The 11,622-nt window shown below is 37.1% G+C and overlaps 2 protein-coding genes across 2 annotated transcripts in view; one reads left to right on the plus strand and one right to left on the minus strand.

Moving 5' to 3' along the window:
* The window catches only part of LOC112462766 (U3 small nucleolar RNA-associated protein 18 homolog), a 1,967-nt gene extending 865 nt beyond the window's left edge, over window positions 1-1,102 (plus strand). Inside the window, 3 exon segments of the mRNA XM_025028748.1 lie at window positions 1-230; window positions 304-472; window positions 556-1,102. The exon segment at window positions 1-230 is cut by the window's left edge and continues 209 nt beyond it. Coding sequence (XP_024884516.1) covers window positions 1-230; window positions 304-472; window positions 556-1,019 — 863 coding nt within the window. The 3' untranslated portion in view covers window positions 1,020-1,102.
* Window positions 1,103-2,861: 1,759 nt separating this feature from the next.
* LOC112462769 (deformed epidermal autoregulatory factor 1) lies at window positions 2,862-6,863 on the minus strand. The gene is made up of 4 exons (XM_025028752.1): window positions 6,353-6,863; window positions 5,232-5,723; window positions 4,654-5,112; window positions 2,862-4,223 (listed from the first exon to the last, which is right to left on the minus strand). Exons 1-4 carry the CDS (start codon window positions 6,617-6,619, stop codon window positions 4,026-4,028), a joined length of 1,416 nt encoding a protein of 471 aa, XP_024884520.1. The 5' UTR covers window positions 6,620-6,863; the 3' UTR covers window positions 2,862-4,025.
* Window positions 6,864-11,622: the final 4,759 nt, after the last annotated feature.

The following is an 11,622-nucleotide window of genomic DNA, read 5'->3' on the forward strand; positions in this document are numbered from 1 at the left end:
TCGATTATTATTAATAATAAATTGTTTCTGTTTTACAGGTGGATGGACATACAAATGAAAAATTGCATAGCATGCAATTTGAAAAATATCCAATTAGCAAAGCGACATTCATGAAGGAGGGAACAGAAATTTTGCTTGGCTCCCAATATTATCCGTATTGTTATACTTATGATTTGATGAACGACAAGACGTATAAATTACCTCTGCCACATAAGATTACAAACATGAAGGTTCGTCGAATCACCGATCTGTCATATCAGAAAGAACTTTTGTAGATTGAAGGCTATATTTTGGTATTTCCAGCGTTACGAAGTATCCCCTGATGGCAAATTAATAGCCTTGTGCGGAAGATTGGGCGAGATATATTTGTTACACAGTTTTACTAAAGAACTAGTCTGCACACTCAAGATGAATTCAAAATGTAGGGTATTAGCGTTTACTCCAGACAGTAAAACGCTTATCACGCACGGTGGTGAGTAGGCTTGTACGATCTTCTGTGTACACGAGATGAGATTTCTAGATTGGTATGGCATATCTTTTTTCTTCAAACCGCAGACGGCAACGAGATGTATATATGGGATCTGAATACTCGCACGTGCATCAATCGTGCCATAGATGACGGATGCTTATCTTGCGCATCGCTCGCCGTGTCCCCGAGCGGTCAATTTGTGGCTACAGGCAGCGCGCAGGGTGTGGTTAATCTGTACAACATGAAAACTGTACTGGAGGATCAAATCCCCGCGCCTGTAAAGATAATGATGAATCTCGTGACTAGTGTTACGAGCCTGAAATTTAATCCAACTTCCGAGATACTGAGTGCGGCATCGGTTGACAAACACAATGCATTTAGGATGTTGCATCTACCATCGTTTACCGTGTTCTCGAACTTCCCGACATTTCAAACCGTCATAGGAATGTCACAAACGATTGATTTTTCCCCTGGCAGTGGTTATCTCAGCATTTCAAATAGAACAGGTTCCGCTTTACTGTATAGGTTGAGGCATTATGGAAATTATTGATTGTATTCATAAAAGAATTTATGCAACACGTGCATGGAAAGTGCCCTATTACGCACGCTACGCGTGCGTGATAGACCACTTTCCAGGCACTTGCAACATAAAATAGGGTGTGTAAGCCGTGCGTAACGATGAAAATTCCCGGGTGCGGTAACCGCACTCGGGAATTTTCATCTTACGGCACTTGTTACACAAATAACTATTTTCTAATGGCTTGTATACAGTATAAAAATCTGTATGGAATATATAAGATTGGTGTAATTAAATTTTTTTTATAGGTATATCTTAATTGCTTTATCCTACTTACTGCCATTAGTTTATTCGTACAATTAATTACACAGTATAGGTAAAGCCACGGTCGTATAGCTACGCGACATTAGAAAGATACTAGTGCTACATTATACATACGCTTAAACAAGAAATTACAAAAATTTTCACACGTTCAAAAAGGAAAATTGTACATATTTTTATTTATAGTATCACATGTCAAGTTATACTGTTGTTTCAAGTTCATGCAGTAGAAACGCATTCGTGCAGTAGAAAAAAAATTAATCTTTTTATTCTGCCTTTATATTAAAAGTAAAGTGCATAATTTCTTCGCATTAAAGCAATTTTTCTTTTTGAAGAAAGAATTTTAGAAAAGTGATAGATGTTACATTTAAATCATCCTCACTTCATTAAGATAAAGTTTCTTAACATTTAAATATCATTTTTCGAATATCGCTTTTAAAAGAGACACATAAAATGTTTATATACAAATAATACATCTTGCCATTATGAAAATTCTTGTACAAAGTAATAAAGACTATAAGCTATTTTTTCTTTTTTTCATTTAAACAAATCTCAATACGCGTGCAGTCTAATGGATTTTTGCACGTTACATATAATACAGACTTTGTACGCATTGCAGTTCTCCTATTTACCGCGTATCTAATTGCAATAAATATTTTTTTGATATCTTTATTAATATATTTGTACTATGAGTAAAAAATGTTATATATAGGTGTAGGAGTTTTATAAATAAAACAGGCTCAAATAATATTTCACATGAATGTTTAGAAAAGCAAGATGACTGAGCCGATTTCACAGTCTCCGATTAAACTCACTCTGCATCTCTTTCTAACTGTTCCCCTAGAAAGAGACGAAGAGTGAGTTTAATCGGAGGATCAAGTTAATCGGAGACTGTGAAATATCGGCCCACAATGTGCACTGAATGACATATTCCTGGATATATACGAAATGTAACGTCTAAGTTACAAATTTATCTTATAGAATTGTGGTGATTGTCACCATTGGTCATTTGTCGCTTGCTTGTTCATTGAAAGTAAATCATTCAGAACTTCGTATATATTGCGCTCCGTATACATTTCTAAATAAGTAATTTAGAACTGAATATTTCTAAGATAACTATACACACGCATACATACACATACTGTTTCGTTATTACATCTTGATACTTTTTTTTCGAAAAACATCGAGTTGTTACGAGCTTACTTAGCAAGCTGTGGATTACGTTATATTACGCGTGCGTGCACATAAATATACACACGTACACACGTTTTCATGTATGTACAGTTTTCTAATCTGACAGTAACGGAGGAAAATGATTCTTTATATGAAAAAACAAGTAAAGAAAATTTTTCAGATAATTTCCGAAAAAATAACTTCGAAAATTGGAAAGTTAATATATTTATGCTTCTTTTAACTTAACTTTGCATAATCAAAATCATCTTGACAGAGAGAAAGATAGCTATTAAAATAAGTATAAGAATACGATCGTCTTATTAAAAAATAAAAATAAAAATGATTTTATGTTTTATAACTTTTTCGATAATTTAAATTATTTTAAATAATTTTACTCAACAGAATGTTTTATATTTATATATTGATAATCGTCAAAGAACTGTTAAAGATTATCATTTATCGCAGTTTCTCGATTTTTAGCATTACATATAATTATGGACTATTTAAATTAGAATTTTATTACAATATAATTAAAGAACATAATTTTGTATAATTTATCTGCTTTATAAATCGCGAAAAAGCTTCTTTTCAATAGTTCACCACTTTTGCAATCAAAAGATAAATAAAAAAAAAAAAAAACAATGTTATTAATTGCATATTTAAAAGATAAAATATGCATATGTAGAGTCAATATATGGTGTCAAACGAATAAATCTAGAAATAATAATATAAGAATTCTTACGATAATAACAAAAGCCTTATCTTTGTAATCCAGTTCATTAAAGCAGTGCTACTCACTAACACGATATACAATGATAGTGAAATAAATACTCGCTTCAAGCAAAATATAACAAAAATCTAGTGCATAAACAAAACAAGATGACGTTTTACACAATGATGGCGTGATATTAGATATGTACCACATCTCACAGTAGCACCCTAGCGTTTACAAAGACTCTGAGGACATAAGTCCTGTAATATTAGTTGGTAAACTTATGCACACTGTCCATTGTACCTTAACCGTATATATGATATTTTATCTTGCTTCAAATTATGCGAGTGATTAATATCTTGTTTTTCCTTTATTTTCGATTGCTAGAGAGGGCCACGTTTGAACCAAGGCATTTAATTTCAAATAAATTGTTATAGTCAATAAATATAATACAAATTTGATATTAATATAAATTTAGCATAGTATATTTAAATGTTTATGCACAGATATCAAACGGTTCTCGTTGATTCTTCTTGTCTCCCTTCGTCAATTGCATATCTCAGAGCCTGATAATCATTAATATATATATACATGCATACATATATACATATAAACGTACGTACGTATATGTCTGTGCGCGCGCCCGTCCGTGCATATCGTATATGTATAACATATACACATAAAATATTTTCTACCGTACATATATATACATTTTATTATTCTCGTGTAACGTGAACGCTTCGAATCTACGTCTCTTTCTTGAATTTCATTGTTTTCCTATCAGATTTCTCGTTTTCCGCATTCCTTTGGTGAATTGGCGTGAGAAACACTAGCTATTGGTCCGTCGTGGTCGTCGGGAGAGCGCTCTCACCGTTGCCGCTTTCGACTATGAGCATCACAGTCTCAGCTGCACCCCTCACACATTCTATCTGGTGGCTTCCCCAGTCTTTACGCTGACAAAACGTCGAGCAATACGGCGTGCGTCTGCATAAAGAGCACTCTGCGAACGCTTCTCGATTACAGTTGGCACACTGAAATTTATTGTACATATTTTTGTGCTTATTATACTTATATTTTTTTATTGTAATTATTATATTTATATTTATGCTTTAAAGTAGATTCCAAGTAACTAATAACTCTACAAAGCATGCAGTTTATGCATAATGATGCCGAGTTTCTGCTTGAAATGATATCAGTTGAAAGTTGTAATTTTCCAATCTTAGTTAAACACTTGTGTACAAACGAAGACTAGAAACTTTATCAAATCTACTTCGGCACCGAAACGTGCATTAAATGTGAACTAAATTGTTGGTTTGAATTGTCTAATTTTATTTATATTTATAAAGTTTGAAGTTTTCGAATTATTTATGAGAAAAGCCGGTTATAATAATATTAAAAAATGGAACGTTGAAGATAGAACACAAGCGAAAAATATTTTGTCCGCAAAGATATATTTTTTACCTTTTTGTTATGCGAATCAGACGCCGGTTGTAATCCAACGGTCTCGATTACATCCGCCCGTCCGCCGAGTTGCGCGACCAACGCCTGCTCCCTTCTCTGCTGCCTGTTCAACTCCTTCGCTTCTTCCAAGATACGTCTAAATTCGTAAGCCAACTTCATCATTTTGCTCGACATTTCGTCCAGTTTCTTAAAGACGTCATCGCCTTGACCGTTTTCCGTTTGTGCATTCTGCACAACTGTGTCCTGTTCCTGAGATTGCTGCACGACCAGTCCATCAGCAGAAACGAACTGCGGCCAGACCTCTTTGTCAGGCACAACAACCTCGTCGCCGCTCTCATCGTTATTGCTGCCGTCACGCGAAGTCTCGATCTTGTGTTTGCGCGAGGGAGTTTCTCCATCGGATGAATCCTTGGGTCTTTTTCGACGTTTGTACGGAGTGAAGAGGCGAACTGGTCCCGTCTGAATAGATCAATATTATATAATTTAAACTCAAATATATCGAGCATACATACATTTCATATATTGGAACATGCGGAACACGAATATTAGGCTCGCGAGTAATCTACTGATCTGCTTACCGCGCTGTCGTCATCGCAGCACGCGGCACAGGTACAAGAGGTAGCGTGAGGTTTCAAGATCTGTTCGTCGATAAGAGTCTGCAGACTTCTTCCACCAAATCGAATGCTACGTTTCCAATCTTTGCTGGACGCTCTGCCGCAGAGAGCCTCGAACTCGCTAGGCGTGTACCAATCCGAGCCGAGCTTGATACACCGTCCTCTACCGCCGGAACCGAATCTACTCTTGTGCAACTCCGCATTTGTGTTCTTACATCTGATAGGTAGCACCGCCAGATTCGCCGAATCCGACCAGCTGTATATCGGCTGAGAGCTGGGCGTCGACACATGTATCTGCTCAGATTCCGTTTCATCCGTGCTGTTCTGAATGACTATGTGAGTCGCCTTCAGCTCACCATTCCAACGCAGAGGATCCGAGTCCTTGTCGTGACGCGGTTCGCAAATGAACCCGTTGTCGACGCATAGCATCTGCTTGAACTGCCCCGAACCTGGCAGCTGTAAATGAAAAATATATCTTAAGTATGTACAATTGAAAACCAGCGTGTTCTTTTTATTTTACTCCTAAACAGATGTTTTGCAATAAGATACAAATTTTTAGATGCACATTATATTAATTAAAAGAAGCTTTACAGCTAAATAAACTAGACTTTGCTTTCTGAAATCAATGTTATCAAAATACAAAGACAAGTAAATTCTGCGCCAATGTTTTATTTCAACTGCTGTTATTATTTATATTGTGTAAGATTAAAAGGACTGAGCCAAAACACTTTTGTATAGTGTCTCTGTCCAATCTTAAATGACATAAATAACAAGAATTAATAATCCAAGTATACAATCTCAATCTTGGCACAAAATTCGCGTTAAAGAATGAAAACTAATATGTTGAGCCTGTAAACTTTTTTAAAAGGTTAAAACTCGTGCTAAGCTTCCCACGACAAATTGAACGAGGGACATCATCGACGGGACGGCACGCCGTACAAGCAACGCTTCCTGTTGCCACCGTCATCGGGAACGATAGCAGGCGGGGGGAAAAAAAAAAGTGTCGCGTCCGCCGACGAGATTCACCGCGATTCCTCGAGAAAGCGTGCCGGCGACCGCTCACGACCGCTGGCCCACGGACGCACCTGCAGCTGATCCGAGGTGATGACGTTGAAGGTCGTGCCATTGGTCGAGTTCGCTACGCCGATGATGGAGCCGACGGGAAGAGAGACCGGCACGCCGACCCCAGGAACGCCCGGCACGCCCGACACCGTAGTGACGCTCGCCGTGACCGCGACGGGATGTGCCTCGTGCTCGCTCGTCAGCGCGGCCGCCTCCTCGGTCTCGCTCGTCAACGGTTCGGACATGTCCGGTAGCACGGCGACACTTTCCGATGTTTGGCTCTCCTCCATTTCGGCTGTTCTCGCCTCGTCTCGCCTCGCCTCGCGCCAAGCCACGCGCGCGCGCTCGGTCTCGTCTCCTCGCCTCTTCCACCTGCTCCTTCTTCGCCGCGTTCCGAACAGTTCGTTCCAGCACACACAAAGAGCGCGCGAGTCGCGAAGAGGAAGCGCGTACGTGTGCGCACGGAACGCTCGGCGACGCTCGGCGGGCCGCCATCGAGCCTCGGTCAGCTTCGGAATGGTAGACGAGTCACGTAATGCTCATTGCTCCGTCTCTTTCGCGCACGGGTAGGATCGAGCGCGCGAGAAAGAGACGGAACATTTGTCGCCGTCCTCGTTTACTATTCCGAAGCTGGCCGAGCCTCGCCGAGCGCGTTCCGAGCACACGCACGTACGTGGCACACATGCTTTCTCTTCGTGTGCGTGATTCCCATCAGAGCTCTCTCGAGTCTCGAGTAATGGCGCGTCCACATCTGAGCACGCTCGGATCCGAGCCAAGCCGAACACGAACGAACGTACTGGTGTGGACGATGATCCGAGGCAATCCGAGATCCGAGATCCGAACCGCGCCGAACAGGCCCAGGGCCCAGTCGGCCAGACTGGCACAGAAGACTGGGCCAGACCGTTCAAGACCGTTCGCCGAATGCGCTCAGATCGGTCCGCGAGTCGTAGATCAGATCCGAGCATTTGCCATTCGTATGTGTGTGGACGGGCCAGAGCGAATGTTCGAAGGTAAAGCCCCTTGCACAATGCCAGGCAACAGGCAATAGGAACAGGAAATAACCAAAAAATCGTTAATTACAACCTAAAAAATTCGAATGCTATGATTGGTTGGCAACAGGCACAGAATTTCCAACGTGACGGAAACTCTGTGTCTATTGACGTCTATTGTCTGTGTCACTCTTTCTACATTTATACATGATTTCCGATTTCTATCTCCTGTTCCTATTGCCTGTTGCTTGGCATTGTGCAAGGGGCTTAAGCCGTTTTCGGAGAAAGAAATTGAAGAAAATTCATCTTCGTACAGTAGATCACGGAAACTGACAAATGCATCTTCCAAGTCTTCGTGCGCCATGTTCACTAATTCACTACCTCCCGAACGTCTGGATATCACTTCCGAATCCGAATAGCTTCGTTTGCCGCGTTTGCGCGATAGCGTCGGCGCCGAGGCGCCGCACAGTGGGGCGAACACCTCATTTTTCGGTCATTTGCTTATAACTTCTACATTTTTCAATGAAATGACTTGAAACTTGACATAAATAATGTACGATTATTATACATTTAGTGTATAAAATCAAAATTATTTAATTAACAATTTTTTATAAAATGCATAGATATTTTTATTTATTTTTTAAAACTTTTTAGTTTTTTTTTAAGTCGGTTCTATTTTAAAAAAATTTTTTATTTTATACTTTTTTAGTGCTTCATTAAATTAATATAAATAATTATTATCGCATATTTCCTTACTGCTCCGTACCCTGATGTTTTAGTTGTGAGTTTTATAATAGAAAAGGAACTGTTTTTCTTGCTTCTCACATCTTTTTCTTGAACTTAATCATCATCTACATCATTATCGCTGAAATATAATAAACATTTTGCATCTTCAGTTAATTTTTTCTTTTTATGTCCCATAATTTTTCGCAAATTAGATATTATTGGATCTGAAGCAATTATCAAATTATTAAAAATATCTTCATTATTTTGTATTCGCGACATTTTTCGCGAATGATTTTCTCTATATTTTTTAAAATATTTATAGTTTGCTTCCAGAGCATCTTCAGATAATTATCCTATTGGTACGATAGCATTTTTTATAATATCACTGCCATGAATCAATAATTTGTGAACTGAGACTGGCACGTAGTACCATGGATATAATGATACAAATAATTCGGCAGTTCTAAAAGCATAGGATTCGAATTTCAACACGTTAATCCTATTACCGCTAGCGATTACTTGCAACAAAACTCCAAATCTAGTTATTAAATTCTTATCTAAACCAGTAATGGCAGCTGATAATTCTGGATTAGCAAAAAATTTTCTGGCCGTGTTGCCATCATTGGATGTACCTTTTCCTTGTTTCACGAAGTCTATCAAGAGACCTGCTTTTGTTCTGAAGGCAGTCTGTATCTCTCTTTTTCTTTGCTCGACTTCTCGTTTATGACTCTCATTCTTCGCTGACCAACATTTGATATTATAATTTTATACGAAATATGTAATAAACATTCGAAACAGCGAATCCAGCAATGTAATGAAGAAAGTCCGAACGAAAAGTATTCATCTTTCACAATTTTTTGTTTCATTAAATTTAAATTGTTCATTTCACTTAGAGAAGCGCCACAAATATAACATTTCATTGATGATTTAGTATTTGTCATTATGTTACAGATTTTATTGTCGATCATAGTAAATAAAAGCGTATGCTGTATCGAAATACCTTCTTCGGAAACAATTGATATCAAAGAAGATATTTCATCCTTAATTCTCTCAGTAATATCTTTAACTTCAGTTTCTTATTCCTTCACGAATTTGAATTCGATCGGTCTACAGAAACGAGTTAAGGAAGGGGTATCGTTTGTCCACAATACTTCGCCATTTTCATTAGAATAAATTTTTATTGGTACAAAACTGCATATAAAAATACTAGAATCATCGTATAAGGGATGATCAAAATTCAACTTGTAACGCGATTGATCGGAAGCACCATCGCATCTCTATTTAGATATCATCGTTAAATTTGCAGATGCACTTAAACGAGGACGTAGCAGTTTAATGAATCTAAAAGCAGTATGATCCAAAAGACTTTGTAGAAAGACTTTAACACCTATTTCAGAAATTTCTATCGTTTCTTGCTGTGGAAAACAATCTTTTTTTGATAATTGAATTTGATAATAACTAGGTAGTGCTCTAAATCTAAATTTGGTGACGTCACGAATAATATTATATTGATAGCGTGTTAATCTTGCAGAAATATAAGTACTTAATGCAGTATCCCTATCAATCAAATCTGTTCCATTTTCAATTTCTTCACAGAATTGTCTAATCTTTTTGACATGTTCGGGATATCTCTGGATAAAATTATATATAAATAGCGCGTCATCGGATTTTAACTTTTTCCGAACAATAAAATCAGTCATATCCGGATTATTCCGTACTTCCTCAGTTCTTTTTCTTTTATGTCGTTCGGAACATTCTACGAAACTCTTTGATCTATTAAGAGACATACGCGTACGTGAAGAAGTAGGAATTAAATTCAGTACTTCGTTCGGAAAAGAAAATTCACAATTTAACCAACTTTCTTGCTTTGTAATAAATGTGTTGTAACTGTACGAGCTAGCTACCCATTTTGACTTCAAATTCTTTGTGAAAATCATGATTTTTCTTTTCAATGCTTCCAACGCAACTTTGGATAATTCAGTATTAATACATGATGTTATGTGGCTTATTAAAGCCTGATAATTTGATAAATCCAGATTATTTGCACGCATACAATTAAAAAGTTGACGATTCGTTCGGAAATTTCCCATTTTACGAGCGTGTTAAAGTGTAATCTTCTATATATTTTATATATTCTATATATTTTTTACTGTATCCTGAAAAGGATGCAAAGTGAATTGTGTAAAGCAAAACTTTCAAAATCAAAAAGTCTTTAATCGACTACTGATCGAGAAAGACTAACGAAAAGTTCTTATCTCCGCTGTTTTTATTTCTTCCCCCTCCCCTCCCCACCCTCCTCTCCCCTCCCCACCCTCCTCGAGGAGAACAACATTTTTAATAATATTTTTAACAAAACTTTCTCATTGTCAACAGCAAACGGCTCTTAATTAGCCCGCTTTCCCTACGATTGGATTTCCAATAGAGCCTCGACTCATCGCTATTATATTAATTGACATAATTAATTGTTATAAAATATGGATGTAATTAATCATTACAAAATAGCAATATTTAAACAAATTATATATCCCCCTTCGTCTTTTTTTTATGAGAAAATAGACATCCATATTCACTCGACATGATCAAACGGCGTCCGCTGAGCTATTCGTGGACGACGTTCGACCATGTCGAGTGAACTTCGACGTCAATTTTCTCATAAACGCCGGACGTATACGGATAAACAACCTTATATGTCCAAAAACTAGACATATTGCCCTATCAAATGGCGCGGAGCAAACCTTAATCCATTCTAATCCACAAACTTTCTTCCTGTTTAAATATTGAAGTAAGAACTTTTTAATAGTCGAATATGTCGTGTATATTTATTAATATATAATAGTACTCGAATGACATAAAACTAAAATAAATATGTTTTTTGAACCCTAATAAATAAGTTCTAATAGGCATTTAACTCATATTCGCAGTTAGGCTTTCGGCAGAGTCTTTAGAAAGTAACCTATCGAATTACTAGAATTTCAGTATTCACGAAAATGTCATACTTTATCAGATCATTTTGAGGAAAGAACAAGGGATAAAATCAATTATAAGCACATTTATTTATAGTTTAGGATATATATTAACATAAAATTTCGTCAAAATTTGAATTATACGTTTTTCATTTTTTTGTCCAATATCCGGTTTTTGATAGATTCGCCCCACTGTGCGCCGCGGCGCCGCACAGCGACGGATTTCTATCCTCGATTCGGAGACGATAGAAATCCCGAAAAGCATGATCTTCTCTTGACCCTCCTCGCCCGCTCATATTTACATGTATTATTTTACATATTACGCCATATGTTGTTCAAAAATAAATAATGCATTTTCGGATGTTCCTGTATTTTAAATAAAAGCAAATATGCGTATTGTGTGTGTATAATGTATAATAGGGATTTTAAAAATTATCAGACGCTTTTAAGCGGAGATTGTGAAATTATATAGGGGAAAAGCTTGAACTGCAGTACTTTAGCAAACATATTTTAATATAATTCATAATAGATTTTTCAAAATCTTTAATAAATCTTCATTTTTTTATCTTTCTCTACACTTATTTTATGCTTCTTTGTTTTAAACATGATGATTAA

The sequence above is a fragment of the Temnothorax curvispinosus genome, unplaced genomic scaffold, assembly GCF_003070985.1.
Source record: "Temnothorax curvispinosus isolate PA1 unplaced genomic scaffold, ASM307098v1 QBEX01012734.1, whole genome shotgun sequence".
Classification (NCBI taxonomy): domain Eukaryota; kingdom Metazoa; phylum Arthropoda; class Insecta; order Hymenoptera; family Formicidae; genus Temnothorax; species Temnothorax curvispinosus.